The following is an 18,871-nucleotide window of genomic DNA, read 5'->3' as shown; positions in this document are numbered from 1 at the left end:
GGATGATCCATCTTGGCCTCCTCCTGAGGTTCCCAGCATCACAGATGCCAGTCTTCAGCCAATTCAATTCATTCCATGTGGGGATATCATGAAACGGCTAAAAACACTGGATACAGCAAATGCTGTGGGCCCTGACAACATAGCGGCTGAGGTACTGAAGACATGCTCCAGATCTAGCTGCACCCCTAGCCAAGCTGTTCCAGTACAGCTACAACACTGGCATTTACCCGACAATGAGGAAAGTCGCCCAGGAGTGTCCAATCCACAAAAAGCAGGACAAATCCAATTTGGCCCAAGTACTGTCCCAACCATCTAATCTCAATCATCAGCAAAATGATTGAAGATGTCGTCAACAGTGCTATTTAGCAGTACTTACACAGCAATAACAGCATAGGGTAAATAAGATCAGAGAGTTGAATGCATGGATCAAAGATTGGGAGAAATGAGTTTTGATTCATCACACTGGCACCAGTACTGGGGAAAGGTGGAGCTGTACCATTGGGCCAGCCTTCACCTAAACCGCACTGGGACGAGTGACCAACGAATTGTATAACTGGGGCTGTGGAGAGGGCAATAAACTAAATAGTGGGGAGGGGGTTCAGGTGAGAGGAAATTTAGAAAGTCAACAAGAAAGGACAAGGCAATATTGCAGGGTAGCGATGTGGGCAATGATGACCAGAGTGTGACAGGAAGGGACAGAGTGTACAAACATGAGTGCAGCAGAAAATAAAGTCAGAACAGGGAAAAATGGTAAAAAGGCAGAATTAAAGCCTCTTTATCTGAATGCATGCAGCGTTCGTAATGAGATGGATGATCTGATAGCACAAATAGAAATAAATGAGCACGATGATAGTCTTTACAGAGAAGTGAATGCAAGGTAACCAAGGCTGGGAACTAAATATTCAAGGGTATTTGACATTTCAGAAAGATAGGGAGAAAGAAAAAGGAGGTGGGGTAGCTCTGTTAATAAAGGTTAAGAGCAGTACAGTAGTGAGAAATGCTCTTGGCTCAAAAGATGAAGATGTAGAATCAGTTTGAGGGAAAGACATCACTGGTGGGAGTACTTTATAGGACCCCCCTAACAATAGCTAGATGATAGGACAGAGTATAAATCAAGAAATAATGGAGGCTTGTAGGAAAGATATTGCAATAATCGTGGGCGATTTTAATCTTCATGTAGATTGGACGAATCAAATTGGCAAAGGTAGCCTAGAGGATGAGTTCATAGAGTGTATTCCGGCCAGTTTCTTAGAACAATACATTGTGGAACCAACCAGGGAGCAGGCTATTTTAGATCTGGTAATGTGAAATGAAACAGGATTAATTAATGACCTCATAGTAAAGGATTGCCTCGGCAAGAGTGGTCATAACCTGATAAAATTTCACATTCAGTTTGAGGGTGAGAAATTTGGGTCTGAAACTAGAGTCTTAAACTTAAAGGCATTTATAAGGGTATGAAGACAGAGTTGGCTAAAGTGGACTGGGAAAATAGGTTAAAAGGTAAGACAGTAGAGAAGCAGTGGCAGTCATTTAAGGAGATACTTCATGACTCTCAACAAAGATATATTCCATTAAGAAAAAAAAGACTTTGAGAAGGATGCACCATCCCTCGCTAACTAAGGAAGTTAAGGATGGTATCAAATTGAAAGAAAAGGCATACCATGCCGTGAAGATTAGTGGTAGGCCAGAAGATTGGGAGCATTTTAGAAACCAGCAAAGGATGGCTAAGAAAATAATAGAGGGAGAAATTAGAGTATGAGAGTAAACTAGCAAGAAAGCTAAAAAAAAAGGACAATAAAAGCTTCTACAAATAAATAAAAAGGAAAAGAGCAGCTAAAGTAAGCATTGGTCCCTTAGAGAATGAGACTGAGGAATTAATTATAGGAACAAGGAAATGGCAGAGACTTTAAATAAGTATTTTGTACCTGTCTTCACAGTAGAAGACACAAAAAGCATCCCAAGGATAATAGGAAATCAAGTGACAAAAGAGAGGGAGGAACTTAAGACAATCACTAGAGAAAAAAATACTAGGAAAACTAATGGGACTAAAAGCTGACATATCCCATGGACCTGATGGCCTGCATCCTAGGGTCTTAAAAGAAGTGGCTGCATTGGTTATAATCTTCCAAAATTCTCTAGATTCTGGAAAGGTCCCTTAGAATTGGAAAACCACAAATGTAACACCTCCATTCAAGAAAGGAGAGAGACAGAAAGCAGGGAACTATAGGCCAGTTAGCCAAACATCTGCCATTGAGAAAATGCTGGAATCCATTATTAAGGAAGTAGTAGCAGGACATTTAGAAAATCAAAATGCAATCAGGCAGAGTCAACATGATTTTATGAAAGGGAAATCGTGTTTGACAAATTTATCAGAGTTCTTCGAGGACGTAACAAGCAGGGTGGATAAAGAGGAATCAGTAGATGTAGTGTATTTGGATTTCTAAAAGGCATTCAATAAGGTACTACATAAAAGGTTACTACACAAGATAAGAGCTCATGGTGTTGGGGGCAATATATTAGCGTGGATAGAGGATTGGCTAACTAACAGGAAGCAGAGTATCAGGATAAATGGGGCATTTTCAGGTTGGCAAACTGTAACTAGTGGAGTGCCACAGGGATCAGTGCTGCGGCCTCAACTATTTAAGATCTATATTGATGACTTGGATGAAGGGACTGAGTGTGTTGTAGCCAAATTTTCTGACGATACTAAGATAGGTAGGAAAGCAAGTTGTGAGGAGACAAAGTGTCTCCAAAGAAAGATAAATAGGTTAATGAGTGGGCAAAAATTTGGCAGATGAAGTATAATGTGGGAAAATGTGAGGTTGTCCACTTTGGTGAGAATAGCAAAGCAGAATATTATTTAAATGGAGAGAGATTGCAGAATGCTGTGGTATGGAGGGATCTAGGTGTCCTAAATCGCAAAATGTTAGCATGCAAGTACAGCAAGTAATTAGGATGGCAAATGGAATGTTGGCCTTTATTGCAAGGGGGTGGCGTAGAAAAGTAGGGAAGTCTTGCTACAGGGCATTGGTGAGGTTGCACCTAGAGTACTGTGTAAGGTTTTGGGCTCCTTACAGTTCAGAGAAGGTACACTAGGCTGATTCCTGAAGGGGTCTTATTAGGAAAAGTTGAGCAGGTTAGGCCTATACTCATTGGAGTTTAGAAAAATGAGAGGTGATCTTATTGAAACACATAAGATTCTGAGAGGGCTTGACAGTGTAGATGCTGAGAGGATGTTTCCCCTAATGGGAGAATCTAGAACTAGGGGGCATAGTTAAAAATAAGATGGCGATGAGGAGGAATTTCTTCTCTGAGTGTTATTAATCTTTGAAATTCTCTTCCCCAGACAGCAGTGGAACTGGGTCAAGGCTGAGTTAGGAACATAGGAACGGGAGTAGGCCAGTCAGCTCATTAAGCCTGCCCCACCATTTAATACGATCATGGCTGATCATCCACTTCAATGCCTTTTTCCCACACTATTCCCATTTCTCTTTATGTCATTGATATTTAGAAATCTGTCAATCTCTGCTTTAAACATACTCAATAACTGAGCTTCCACAGCCCTCTGGGGTAGAGAATTCCAAAGATTCACAACCCTCTGAGTAAAGAAATTTCTCCTCATCTCGGTCCTAAGTGGCTTCCCCCTTATTTTGAAATTGTGTCCCCTGTTCTAGACACCCCAACCAAATGAAATATCTTACCTGCATCTACCCTGTCTATCCCTTTAAGTATTTTGTAGGTTTCAATGAGATCACCTCTCATTCTCTGAACCTCTAGAGAATACAAGCCCAGTTTCCCCAATCTCTCTTGATAGGACAGTCCCGCCATCCCTGGAACAAGTCTGGTGAACCTTTGTTGCACTCCCTCTACGGCAACAATATCCTTCCTAAGGTAAGGGGACCAAAACTGCAAACATTACTCCATGTGTGGTCTAACCAAGGTTCTATACAATTGAAGCAAGACTTTGCTACTCCTGTACTCAACTCCTCTTGCAATAAAGGCTAACATACCATTAGCCTTCTTAATTGCTTGCTGCACCTGCATGTTAGCTTTCAGTGACTTATTGACAAGGACACCCAGGTCCCTTTGTACATCTACACTTTCTAATCTCTTACCATTTAAGGAATACTCTGCGCATCTGTTACTGCTACCAAAGTGGATAACCTCACATTTTTCCACATTATACTCCATCTGCCATGTTCTTGTCCACTCACTGGGCTGGATTTTAAAGCCCCACCACCATCGGGAACGTTGGCAGAGTTGCAAAGAAGATTGGTGCGGCGGAGGCCCGCCACCAACCCCGACCTTGGTGGTGGTGGCGAGGTCTCATGGCAGTTGCCCTGCCGCTCGGCGACAGAACCCCCATTTCAATATGTAAACTAATTTATATACCTGATTTAATGAAGGTCCCATTGCCTCCTTAATCGCCGTACCAATCTTCATTCAGGGGCCGACAATGCCACGCCTTCGAATCCATGTTCAGGGAAACGTGGTATGACACCTGTGGGGAGGGGGGAGGACGATTGTTTCTCTGTGCGGGAGGGGAGGAGTGGGGAGACATCACTGTGGATTGGTCGTTGGGGGGATGATGGGAAGGGGTATAGAGCAAAGGTGCCGAACTTTGGGAGGGGAAGGTCAAGTTCTTAATAAACAAATTCTGGGGCGGGGGGGGGTGGGGGCAGGAATTTTTTGAAATGCCATTGGGGGGAGATTAATTTAACGGTAATTTAAGTTTTTTGGCCCTTTAATTTTAAATCTCCATTGAGGGCTGTAAGCCCTTTAGAAATGGTGCCGAACCTGTCCATTGGCGCCGTTGCTGGCGACAGCTCCACGTGATCGCGGGAGGTGGGCGCCACGGCCATGCAAATGAACTGTCGCGTTTGAAATTGAGGTGGCTCCATTATGTGGCGCCCATGCGCGCGGGGCACATTTTTTTTACATCCGCCGCCTACTTCGGCAGCAGACTCTTAAAATGCAGCCCACTAAGTCTGTCCAAATCCCCTTGAAGCCACTTTGCACCTTCCTCACAACATACATTCCCACCTAGTTTTGTGTCATCCCCGAACTTGGAAATATCATATTTAGTCCCCACATTCAAATCATTGATATATATTGTGAACAGCTGGGGCCCAAGCACTGATCCCTGCGGTACCCCACAAGTCACAGCCTGCCAACGCGAGAATGACCCGTTTATTCCTACTCTCTGTTTTCTACCTGTTAACCAATTCTTAATCCATGCCAGTATATTACCTCCTCTCCCATGTGTTTTAATTTTGCAAACCAACTTCCTGTGGGGGACTTTATCAAAAGCCTTCTGAAAATCCAAGTATACCACGCCCACCAACTCCCCTTTATCAATTCTGTTAGTAACATCCTCATAAAACTCCAACAGGTTCGTCAAACATGATTTCCCATTCATAAATCCATGTTGACTATGCCCAATCAGATCATTATTATCCAAGTGTCCGTTTCATCCAATTTCACCCTTTAGAATGGATTCTAGCATTTTCCCTACTACTGATGTAAGGCTAACAGGTCTGTAGTTCCCTGTTTTCTCTCTCCCTCCCTTCTTAAATAGTGCGGTGATATTTGTGACCTTCCAATCTGCAGCAACCATTCCAGAATCTATAGAATTTTGGAAGATGATCACCAATGCATCCACTATCTCCACAGCTACCTCTTTCAACGCTCTGGGATGTAGAATATCAGGTCCTGGGGACTTATCAACCTTCAGCCCCATAAATTTCTCCAATACAACCTTCTTACTGATACTAATTTCCTTCAATTCCTCATTCTTCCTAGTCCCTTGGATCTCTAATTCTGGGAGATTTCTTGTATCTGTCTTCACTGAGGAAGATACAAGGTAATCATTTAGCTTCTCTGCCATTTCTCTATTCCCCATTATAAATTCTCCTGACTCTGCCTGTAATATTTGCCTTAGACAAATGTTTCCTTTTTATGTACCTATAGAAGCAACAAGGTAGATGATTTAAAGGCACAAATACAGGTAAATGGGTATGATCTAATTGCCAATCTGGAAACATGGCTACAGAGTGACCATGACTGGGAACTGAATATTCAAGGTCAACTCATGATGTAATTGGGTGGTTTAACCTGTGCATTATCACCTCTAAACATTCCAAGTAGTTGTTTGTCTCATATTCTTGGTTACAGCTAGGAGCTCTTTATATACTGTATCCTGTCATATAACAATATTTGTACAGTGCTGTAAATTGTTGTACACACCAGCCGGGGAGGGGAGGCAGTAGCGTAGTGATATTGTCACTGGACTAGTAACCCAGAGACCCAGGGTATTGCTTTGGGGACATGGGTTCAAATCCCACCACAGCAGAAGGTGGAATTTGAATTCAATTGTCAATTTTTGTAAAAACCCATCTGATTCACTAATGTCCTTTAGGGAAGGAAATCTGCTGTCCTCACCTGGTCTGGCCTACATGTGACTCCAGACCCAGAGCAATGTGGTTGACTCTTACATGCCCTCTGAAATTGCCTAGCAAGCCACTCAGTTGTATCTAACCGATAGCACTGTGGGTGTACCTACCCCACATGGATTGCAGCGCTTCAAGAAGGCAGCTCACCAACACATTCTCAAGGGCAATTAGGGATGGGCAATAAATGCTGGCCTGGCCAGTGCTGAATGAATTAAAAAAAAGCTGATATACGAGACTGATGAGCAAAGTGTTATCAAGTTTTCATTATGCTCATTAGTTAGTAATGTAGAGTTTGTTTCTGGTTTTTGCAACTTTTTCTGTCACAGATTATTACACTTGATTAGATTTCACTGAGATATATACATGATATTTGCATTAAATATCATGCCATGTATATATGAGAGATATCACAGTTGAAGTTTTGACTGAGGAATATTTTGGTTAAAATTACTAATATTTAGGAAGCAGATGAAAAGGTGTGTAGGGATAGGGTCCTTTAAAAGTATCAAACTCTTGGTAACATTGGTTAACACTAGATCTGAAGTGCAGAACCAATTCTATGGTTCTTCGAGAGGTTACGATTGTGGAATGTTTAAACCGCTGAAATGAGACCCAACTGCAGCTACAAATCTTGTAGCTCAAACACAAATGCATTACTTCAGAAATTTTCTGGCCACACACTCAAGTTCCAGTATAGGCAAATAGTATTTTTCTCCTACCTTCCTTTCCAAGTCTGGTCAGATGTGTCCCCAGTTGAGTAATATTGTACTTTTTCACATAGTTGAAAAACTGGAAAACTGTCACCACTTCCTCTGAGACATTAGGACACAGCAGTAATTCACAACAGCTGACGATCTGGTGCAGAAGTGTTCTGAATACTTACAAAAACATGAAAATGGTGAACATTTAAAGATTTTAAAATCTTATTACAGATGGCTGTTGAGAAGAGTTCTTTGACCATGTAAGATAAACTAGAAATTCATTTGCAATCAGCCTTCTCAAAGGAATTCATCCTCGTAACAATTTAATAGGAGAAGGGCATTCAACTGTAGACAATGGTCTGACTCTCACTCTCCTGGTTCCTATAGAGCCCTGCCTGTGATACTAGGCAATCAGAGTAAGCCTCTCCTTCTACAGAGTTCATGAACTCTGTCACATGAAGAGGAAAGACTAATCTATTACCAAGGACTGCAGCAGTGTGATTTCTTTGAGTAGAAGAGGTTGCATTTCAGTATCTCTGTAAAGTGATCGCAGACCTTGGTAACTCATTTCCTTTTCCACTGACATAATCTAATTGTCCACTCTAGACTAAATCCACTCTGACACGTTGATGACTTGAATCACAATGTTGCTAACTTTTTTGTTTGCTGGGCTTTTCGAAAACATCTTCACAATGTTTCTTAATATTATTTGCCTTGGACCTGAATCTATCAAGTCAGTGTAATCAAATTTGACAACCCCTCAGTCTCACTAAATAGTATATTCTCTGCTGACTGTAACATAATAGCAGTTCTTGTCTGTTGCAACTTCTGTGGTTTACTCCCACAGCCAGCAGAAGGACACAGGAACTCTCATATTTTCACACAAATGTTGCTTGTTGAGCCAAAAGAGTGGCACATCACATTAGAAGTCATCTAACTACCATTTGCAATCCCTGCTCCCTGCCCTTCTCCCCCGCCATAAACATTTGATGAAGAGAATAAAATAAAAATGCACAGCAAGTTAGTCATCATTGAACAAGATAGGGCAGGTTAATTTTTGCATGGGTCCCTTTGTGCATACTGGCCTGTATACACTGGCCTGTATTATACATTTTATGTTTGTATTTCAGAAATCCAATATGTGCAGTCATTTTGTTTTGTAGCTGAGTGGCAGTGATTAGCTTAACCTTTGGCTCAACAGGTTTTAAAAAAGGTAATGCAAAATCGTTCTGTAATTTTCATTTTGTTACAAGAAGTCTGAGTAATAGAATCACTACAGAATTTCTGTTTTGACTTTTATGGGATTTAGCAACAAAAATAGACAATTAATATTTAATATTTGCACCTCAACTATTCATTCTATTTATTATTGACTTAGATAAATTCAATGGAAAGCCAAAAGCAAAATACAATGATACTGAAAATCTATAAATTTTTCTGAAAAGCAGAAAATGCTGGCAATCCTCACCAGGTCAGGCAGCAGCTGTGGAAACAGAAACAGAGTTAACGTTTCAGGTCAATGATCTGACAAAACGTTAACTGTTTTTCTCTCTCCACAGTTGCTGCCTGATCTGAGTATTTCCAGCATTTTCTGCTTTATTTTCATTAGAGAGCCATATATCCAAGTTTGACAATGACTCAATGCTTTATGGCATAGTAGGTGGTGTTTAAGTGAGGAGGTAAAATGGTGACAGAAGGATTTCAATGCAGATAAGTGTGAGAAGTGAGGTTATCCATTTTGGACCAAAAAAAGGATAGATCAAGTATTATTTAAATGGTGAAAAGCTAGGAACAGTGGGGGTCCAAAGAGAAATAGATGTCCATGTACACAGGTCACTGAAATGTGGTCGTCAGGTACAAAAAAAAAATCCAAAAAAAAACAAATGAAACCTTGGCCTTTATATCTAAAGGGCTAAAATATAAAAGGGAGGAAGTTTTGCGACAGCTATACAAAGCCCTGGTTCGACGACATCTACAGCACCGGACTCCAAGGGTTAAATTATGAGGAGAGATTACATAAACTAGGCTTGTATCCCCTGAAATATAGAAGGTTAAAGGATTGTTTGTAGAAATTTTTAGGATTTCGAAAGAAATTTATAGGGTAGATAGAGAGAAACTTTTTCTGCTGGTGCGGGGAGTCTGGGACAAGGGGACATAACTTAAAATCAGAGCCTGGCCATTCGGGTGAAAAATTAGGAAACACTTCTTCACAAAGGATGGTAGAAATGTGAAACTCAAAAAGCAGTCGATGCTAGCTCAAATAATACTTTAAAATCTGACGTTGGTTGATTTTTACTAGTCAAGGGTATTAAAGGATATGGAACCAAGATAGGTAAATGGAGTTAGGATATGGATCAGCCATGATTTTATTAAATGGTGGATCAGGCCCAAGGGGCCGAATGGCCTATTCCTATTCATATATTACTAAATAAAATTCCAGTTATGTGACTAAGTAAATTATGTGTTTATTACATTATACTATTTTTCCCCCCAAAATGTGTCTCCCATCAACTCTCATGAATTATTTTCCAAGGGAGAAAACAAGGAAGTATCAAAAAAGTTAACTTTTTGACTTCATTCTTTTGGGAGAATTCTGAATATTATTGTTTAGTCAATGGTTTAATTGGAGTCCTGAACAGGGGAAGTTATCAAGACTGTCATTTGAAAGGAGTTGAATGACTGGACAAAGTCAAACTTGAAGCATATTTAATTCCCCCAGGCAAATTACCCTGACTCAATTGCATGTCTAAAATCAATTCAAGGTAGTTATTAGCACAATGTTCATACTATCTTCTGATGTATTAATTGTCACATGATGGATATTTCAGAAATTCTAGTCCAGACAATCTGTTAGACATGAGTTATTCATAGCTTACCCCTCTCTGTCTGTCCTGGGTACCGTGCAGCCACTTTCTGTGTATAACAATTTCTTAGCTGTGTCAGGAACTTCTCAGCTGATAAATACAAAACACAGTCTGCCTCGGTGCATTTACTCCAAAATGACAGGACTGATTTCTCCTTCTTTGTTTTTGGAATGACTGAAAGCAAAAATGATAAAAAAGCAAATTGCATTAGAAGAAGTTCTAAGATGAGTTTTGATTACTGCTGTTCATTTATTTAGTGCTATAGAAATTTCAATGTTGATACTAGTTCATAATGAGACATCCTTTCTTTCAAAAAAGACAATGCCCCAATCATCTTCCACTGGGTGCCATGTGTCACAGGAATTTCCACCTATTAATAAACTTAATGGAGTAAAGTGATAATTAACACTAAGGGCTGAATTTTATCAGCCCCTCGACGCCGGGGGTCGTGGCAGGGGTGGCCCCGTAAAATACTTACGGGAGAGACCCGCCATGACCCACAATGCCGAGAAGGCCCTGCCGCATCTACTGGCAGCGGCAAGGCCTCGGTGCGGCTCCTCTCCACCCTGCGGCGGGGATCATTTACATATTTAAATTAATTAAAACAAAATGCTAATTACCTTGCCTGCTCCCGACAGCCATCCCACGCCGGTTTTACAGCCGCCAGCCGTAACTCGCATGCCTTTGGGGAGTTCCGAGGCGAGACAGTGGTGGGGAGGGGGAGGATTGAAATTATCAGGGCTGGGTGGGGGGAGCAGTTAAAACAATTCTTATTGGTTGTGGGGATGGTGGGAAGGGGTTGAAGGGCAAATTTGATGAGGTTGTTGGAGGAAGTTCATGTTGGGACTGAAATAAATTTTATTCATTTCAGACAATAAATGAACCATTGTGGGGGTTGGGAAAGGGCCTCCAGCTTTTAATATTTTTTTCAATAAAATGTGTGCTGACAACCCTTTAAAAATTCAAATTTATCCTAAAGGCTTGAAGCCCTTTAAAAATGGTGCTGGCGCCTGCACGGTGGCACCGGACACCATTGCCGGGGAAGTAGCGGCCGCGCCCCTGTACGAGGACGGCCGCTCTGCCCCCATATTTAAACGAGCCCCCGTGCAAAATATCAGGGGGGCTCAGCGGCGGCGCTTCCATGTCGCAAGGCTGCCGAGTTCAAAGCGCGCCACCGCGAACTGCAGCCGCTAATGAAATTCAGCCCTAAGTGTCCCAGAGTGTTTTGCAGATTAAAGTTGCCACCTACCACTTCTACACGGCTTACATGCTGCTGATCATTTAAAGAATAGTATTGTCAGTAATTCTAAATTGCTCATGTAAACTGTATTTATAAGTAGGCAAGCAAAAACCTTCCACCCCACCAGCCTCCACATCCAAAGGATCATCCTCTGCCATTTTCACCACCTCCAGCATGATGCTACCACCAAACACATCGTCCCCTCCCGTCAGAATCCAAAGGGACCATTCCCTCTGTGACACCCTGGCCCACTCCTCTATCGCCTCCTTCATCATTGCATGGTACTTTCCCATGCAATCGCAGGAGGTGTAACACTTGCCCTATTACCTCCTCTCTCCTCACCATCCAAGACCCCGAACACCCCTTTCAGGTGAAGCAGCGATTTACTTGCACTTCTTTCAATTTAGTATACTGTATTCCCTGCTCACAATGTGTTCTCCTCTACATTGGGGAGACCAAACGCAAATTGAGTGACCACTTTGCGGAACACCTCCACTCAGTCCGCAAGCATGACCCCAAGCTTCCAGTTGCTCACCATTTTAATTCACCACCTTGCTCCCATGTCCACATTTCTGTCCTTGGCTTGCCGCAGTGTTCCAGTGAAGCTCAACACAAGCTCGAGGAACAGCACCTCATCTTATGATTCGGCAATCTACAGCCTTCTGGACTCAACATTGAGTTAACAACTCCAGACCATGACCCAGTCTTAAACTTGTTTTTAATGTTTTTGCTTTCAGATATTCATTATTCTGCCATTAACACTTTCTCTGGACAAATGCTTTGTCTTTTATTACAACCATTACACTGTCTTTGTCTTATATTCTATGACATCTTTGTCATTTAATCCCTCCAACCCTCTGCCTTATCATAGACCTTCCCTTTTATTCTTCTTCCCCCCCCACCTCACCCTGACCTTTCACTTGCTCAAAACCCATTACATTTCTAACCTTTGCCAGTTCTGATGAAAGGTCATTCACCTGAAACATCGGCCAGAATTTTACGCCACCCCAACGAGTGGTATAGTGGCGGGGGGAGGGCGGTGGTGGAGTAAAATGGAGCAGGAGGCTCCAGGAGGCTTTCCTGACCAGTTCCTGCCTCCCCCACCCTTTATGTAGAGTAGGGGGGGGGGGGGGGGTGCGAAAAACAGCCCACTTGCCCCAGACCAATGAAGGCCACTTAAGGGCCTTCACCCACCTTCACACAGATTTTACATGTGGCAAACAGGCGTCCTGGAGCCAGGAAAAGCCAACTGTAAAAACCAGGCAGCTGAAGATTGTCCTGGGGCAGCCCTGGTAATTGGGCACAGGGTGCCCGATGGAGGGCCTCCCCCACTACCCCAACCACCCCCAACACCCAACATGCCCCCCCTTCCCCCCAACCGATCACCTTTGCCTCGCCGGGGCCCAACCGATTACCCCCAGCAAGGCAACCAAAACTTACCTTTCCTCCCAGCTGCCAGGCATCTTCTCCATGCTGGGCTGCAGTCCCAGCAGTGGCCACTGCTCCCGGTGGCACTGCTGGGACTAAGAACTGCTGGCTCACTGATTGGCCGGTAGCTCAATGAGGCGGGACTTCCTCCGTCATGCACTTTGGTGGGAAGAATCAAAAGGCAGACTACTATTTAAATGGAGAGAGACTTCAAAAAAGTGCAGCACAGAGGGATCTGGGTGCTCTTGTGTATGAAATACAAAAAGTTAGCATGCAGGTGCAGCAAGTAATTAAGAAGGCAAATGAAATTTTGGCCTTTATTGCTAGGGGGTTGGAGTTTAAAAATAGGGAAGTCTTATTACAACTGTGCAGGGTGTTGGTGAGGCCGCACCTGGAGAACTGTACTGTGGCATTGGAGGCAGTGCAAAAGAGAGTCACTAGGCTGATTCCTGGGATGAAGGGGTTGACTTATCAAGAACAGCTAAACAGGTTAAGTCTTTATTCATTAACGTTTAGAAGAATGAGGGGTGATCTTATTGAAACGTACAAGATTCTGAGGGGGCTTGACAGGGTAGATGTTGAGAAGATGTTTACACTAGTGGGGGCATCTCGAACTAGGGGAAATAGTTACAGAATTAGGGTACATTCATTTAAAACTGAGATGCGAAGAAATTTCTTCTCTTGGAGGGTAGTGAATGTCTGGAATTCTCTACCCCAGAGAGTTGTGGAGGCTAGATCACTGAAAATATTTAAAGAGGAGGTAGATAGATTTTTGAAATATTGGGAAGTTGAGGGCTGTGAGGAGCTGTCACGAAAGAGGAGTTGAGGTCTGAGGCAGATCAGCCATGATCTTATTGATTCACCACCTTGAGGGGAAGAATGGCCTACTCCTGCTCCTATTTCTTATGTTCTTATGTTCAAGCGGGTGGAAGTCCCGCCTCGGAATCTGTAAAAGATGGAACGAATCCCCAGGCCAGGCAGAAGCGGGTTCGCCACCGACTTTTCAGTTGGTGGCCAGCTCCCGTCTGCCCAATGTAAAATCCCAGACATTAACTCTGTTTCTCTCTGCACAGATGCTGCCAGATCTGTGGAGTATGTCCAGCACCTTCTGTTTTTATTTCCGTCCTGGTACACAATAACACAAATTGTACCCAATAAATCTCATCTGATGGTTTCCTAATGTCAGTTATGCTTTTGCAAAGAACCAGAGGCCAAGGATTTCCCCACAGGGAATGAGAAGGAAACATTTTGACAGTCACCCCAGACTGCTCTCCACCCACACAAGCAGCCAAATAAAAATTGCCATTGCAAGAGGTGTTGAGCGAGGAAGCCAACCTACCCCCTCAACAGAAATAAAGACTGTTTGTTATATAGTGCCTTTAACCTCAAGATGTTCTGAAACATATTTACAGCAATTAAGTACTTTTCAAAAAATATAGTTACAGTTGTAATGTATGAGTCAGCCAACTTTTGCTTTTGTTCATACAACGGAGATAATTACTGATTATCTTTTAGGTTTTAATCTCTGTGACCACAGAATTGTGCTGGCATTTGCTTAAAAGCAATACAAAAATAAAGCAATACAAGCTTTTTTTATGTGTAATATACTTGTTTTAAATGATTCATCTTGATATTGTTCCATCTAAAGAGGACATGCCATTCTGCTGTAAGAACCAATTTTTACAATTGATGTTAAGCTACTAGCAGAAACATCCTTTTTCTTTCTCCAGCTTCAAGTGAAGAACCAATTCTTGGATTATCTCCCTTTCCTAGCACCTGGGCTTATAGTAACCTCCACGTGTGCCGATATTGCAACCAAATTGACCTTTTTCAACTGCTGCAATATACCGAGAGTCAATTCTTCCATTTAACAAATTAATGTACATTGGTGGTACTTGAGGGAGTTACATGTGCTGTGGATAAAGGGGAACTGGAGGATGTATTGTACTTAGATTTCCAGAAGGCATTTGATAAGGTACCATATCAAAGGTTATTGCAGAAAATAAAAGCTCATGGTGTAGGGGGTAATATATTGGCATGGATAGAAGATTGGTTAGCTAACAGGAAACAGAGAACAGGCATAAATGAGTCATTTTCTGGTTGGCAAAATGTAACGAGTGGTGTGCTACAGGGATCTGTGCTGGGGCCTCAACTTTTTACAATTTATATTAATGACTTAGATGAAGGGACCGAAGGTGTGGTTGCTAAATTTGCTGATGAGACAAAGATAGGTAGGAAAGTAACTTGTGAAGAGGACATGAAGAGGACATAAAGAGGCTACAAAGGGATATAGATAGGTTAAATGAGTGGGCAAAGACCTGACAAATGGAGTATAATGTGGGAAAGTGTGAAATTGTCCACTTTGGCAGGAAGAATAAAAAAGAAACATATTGTCTAAATGGCGAGAGATTGCAGAGCTCTGAGATGCAGAGGGATCTGGGTGTCCTAGTGCATGAATCACAAAAGGTTAGTATGCAGGTACAGCATGTAATTAGGAAAGCTAATAGAATGTTATCGTTTATCGCGAGGGGAATTGAATACAAAAGTAGGGAGGTTATGCTTCAGTTATACAGGGCATTGGTGAGACCACATCTGGAGTACTGTGTACAGTATTGGTCTCCTTATTTAAGGAAGGATGTAAATGCGGTGGAGGTAGTACAGAGAAGGTTTACTAGACTAATACCTGGAATGGGTGGCTGTCTTACAAGGAAAGGTTCGACAGGCTAAGCTTGTATCTGCTGGAATTTAGAAGAGTAAGAGGCAACTTGATTGAAACATATAAGATCCTGAGGGGTCTTGACAGGGTGGATGTGGAAAGGATGTTTCCCCTTCTGGAAGAATTTCGAAGTAGGATTCACTGTCTAAAAATAAGGAGTCGCCCATTTAAGACAGCGATGAGGAAAAATTTTTACTCTGAAGGTCATGAGTCTTTGGAATTCTCTTCCGCAAATGGCAGTGGAAGCAAAGTCTTTGAATATTTTTAAGGTAGTGGCAGATAGATTTTTGATAAGCAAGAGGGTGGAAGGTTATTGGGGGTAGGTGGAAATGTGGAGTAATCAGTTCAGCTATGAACTTATTGAATGGCGGAGCAGTCTCAAAGGGTCGAGTGGCCTACTCCTGCTCCTAATTTGTATGTTATATGTGAAAAGTGAGGCAAAGGGAATGGATCTGGCATTTCTTCTTTAAAAAGAAACTAATCATTCAAGCAATTTAAAGTACAAGGCAACTCATTAAAATAAAAAGTAAATATTTTTGATGGACATTTTTGGAAAATCTTACTGTAATAGACAAACTGATGTGAAAATCCACAATAAATACTCTCAGATTGCATCTAATGCTAAAAAACTTTTACTTTTGAACCATAAAAGCCATTACAAAGTTACCCGGGGGCTGAATTCTTTAAATTTAAAATAGGATTTCCTACGTCTGTAATTTTAGTGAAGCTATGTAGCTTGATATATTTCCTGCCTTTTAAAATATTAGTCCCCTTATTTCAAACAATCTGTAATCTAACCTATTGTAAATAGTTGTATCGATATTTAAATCTTCCTCTCCGTAACACAATTTTTGAATGGCCCTCATAGATAAATCTTGGTGCACTCTCCATAATTATGGTCACTTCATACAAACCTTCCTCCACTGATTTAATGTTCCCTGACTTCTCGCAACAAATGAGAGCTAGAGTCTCCAATACCAGGATCTGCTGAGAGAGCTCCTCTAATATACTGTTCTGAAGGGCAGGTACACAGCCAGTCGATGTAAATCTCTGAAACATAAATCAAATTATTTCTGGGCCTCTTGAACCAAGTTAGCATGGCCTCTACTTTTTTTAAATGCAAGATATATTAAATTTAATAAGCTCATAAACATTCTGCATTTTAACAGAAAAAATGTGCTTTGTACACAAAATTAATGTTACACAGTTCACCAATCCTGTAAAAAAAAATGAATTATGTAAAATAGGAAATAAGAGTTGCGAGTTTGTTAGTATACTGATTCTCATACTAATGATCAAAGATGTTAATTGACTGACATAAGCTTTGTAACCTAGTTAAAGAAGATTCAATCTTTTTGCCACCCCAAGACACCTATGAACAGAAACATGTGCCCTTATATGTGCCATAAGTGAGATAACAATACTAGGTTTAAATAGGATGCCAATGTTGCAAAGTCTGGTTCAACTCGAGACAGCGGCCAGAGATGGGAATGGAATTGGTGGTAAAGATATGAAGTCTGTGGTGGGGATTGAAGACAATGACTTGAGTATTTCAAATGTTTAGTGGGAGGAAATAACGGCTCATCCAAGTTTGGAAATGGGGTAAGCGATCTTATAGCACAGACACAGTGGTTGGGCAAGAGAGGTGGTGGAGAGCTAAAGTTGGATATTATCAGCATAGATGTGGAAGCTGAATCCATGTTTGTGGATGATTCCACCAAAGGGAAGCATACAGATGAAGAAAAGGAAGGGACCTTGGGTAGATCCTTGGGGTCTTGGGAACTGATAGTGCAATAGAAAGAAAGATATTTCTAGAGATGGCCTGGTTACTATTTGATAAGTAAGAGTGGAACCAAGTGAGGTCAGTCTCACCAAACTGAACATTGGAGGAGAGATGGAGGATTATCTAGTTGACCATGACAAAGACATCAGAGGGGATAAGGAGAGATAATGCACTACTGTCAAAGTCACAGAGGGTGTCCAGACCTACCCTTAGAGCTAGTGAATTATTTCTTCTAACTATCAGAGTATAGGTTCAACTGGTCCAAGATTAGCTTTAAGCTACTGTGTTGTCACTAGGCTCATATTTCAAAGTATCAATGTGGGCAGGAATTGGGTTAAATAACTGCAGAACCATTTTTCCCCTGATTTGAGGAGGATATAAAGGTTAAAACATACAAAAGCATTCCCTGTTTAAAAACAAATCTTTGTTAAATAGTTTCCTTTCTTCCTCGCATTTAAGGCCTGGATAAATTATATCAAGATTACAGTGATCAGCCTACTTCCTTCAGATCATTATATCTAAAAATACAATATACGATATCTGTAGTAAACAATTCCTGTTTCAGCAGACTCACAGGAAAAATATTCCCCTTTATCAAAAGGATGCTGAACCTTTCACTCCTCCACCCCTACCTCAGATGTATAATGCTGAGAACCTAAAGTGGATGGACAATTCTGAGCAAACATGAACAAGATTTATATGGAATAGAGTAATACAGATCAAAATGTGCGGCAAGTACCCTAAGCTTACAAGGTAGGAATAAATTTGAATATATTCTGTAAACCAGTTCTTGTTATCTGTAGTATTTTATTAGCATTCTGTAGGTTCATATTTTAAGACTTAAAAATTCTTGTGAAACTTCAGTCACTCTGTAATGGAAAATTTAAAACATTTATATTTTCTTATGCTTTCAAAAGGAATTATGATCAATAGTAAGTTTAAAATGTACAAGTTTCGTAAATGAAAATGAAATAAAAAAAACTGATGCCAGATCAGTCCAAAAAAAGAACTTTTTTTAGATTTATCAAGATATGTAGAAAAAATTGAGTGCACACTCATAACAAAATTCAACACTCACTCTATAAATATGGATATTTGGGATAGCCACCTAAAACAGTGAGGAATTCTGGCAATACATTTGCACATGTGAGTTGCTTTGCATTTGGTCAAAGGCTAAAAAAAAGTAAAAAAATAATTGCTGTTAATTTTATCCCCACCTACCTGTAGAAGCCTCCTGCACACCTGCAGGTGAGTTAAGAGAACTTGATCAAGACACACATTTTCTGATGTCAGGACAAGGCCTCCTGATGTTTTAATTTCTAAATCTCCATTCTTAGTCAGTAAATCACGCTGACAAATATTGCCTTTATTGTAAGTATCAGTCCTGTCAAACAATAAGGGGTGTATGAAAAATAAATTGAAACAAAGTACAGCACAGACAACAGCATGCACACAAATCAATATTTAAAATGCAGTTAAAAATGAGAAAAAATCCTAATTTTAGGCCACAACATTAAAAAGTAGCAGAATCTGAATGCTTTAAACTTGTGCAACTGTGTGCAAAAATGTGGCAGTCTAATTAGCTGGTGGGCCCAATGATAGGGCATGCAAAAGTGTTCCAGCTGCTAAGCTATACCTTTATTAACTGAGTTCTTTTGATCGTTTATAGTTTTCCTAGATCTAATTT

General features: G+C 41.1%; 1 protein-coding gene across 13 annotated transcripts in view; it reads right to left on the bottom strand.

Moving 5' to 3' along the window:
• Positions 1 to 18,871, bottom strand: part of ripor3 (RIPOR family member 3) — a 240,440-nt gene that overhangs the window by 11,283 nt on the left and 210,286 nt on the right. For all 13 annotated transcript variants that reach the window (XM_068048189.1, XM_068048182.1, XM_068048180.1 and 10 more), the window contains 4 exons: positions 18,406 to 18,568; positions 16,316 to 16,451; positions 10,030 to 10,191; positions 7,172 to 7,330 (listed from right to left, as the gene is read on the bottom strand). In XM_068048189.1, coding sequence (XP_067904290.1) covers positions 7,172 to 7,330; positions 10,030 to 10,191; positions 16,316 to 16,451; positions 18,406 to 18,568 — 620 coding nt within the window. The remainder of the gene's footprint in view (positions 1 to 7,171; positions 7,331 to 10,029; positions 10,192 to 16,315; positions 16,452 to 18,405; positions 18,569 to 18,871) is intronic.

The sequence above is a fragment of the Heterodontus francisci genome, chromosome 16 (assembly GCF_036365525.1).
Source record: "Heterodontus francisci isolate sHetFra1 chromosome 16, sHetFra1.hap1, whole genome shotgun sequence".
In the NCBI taxonomy this organism is placed as follows: domain Eukaryota; kingdom Metazoa; phylum Chordata; class Chondrichthyes; order Heterodontiformes; family Heterodontidae; genus Heterodontus; species Heterodontus francisci.
Note: the sequence above shows the minus strand (reverse complement) of the source record. Positions and strands in the feature narration are given on the sequence as shown.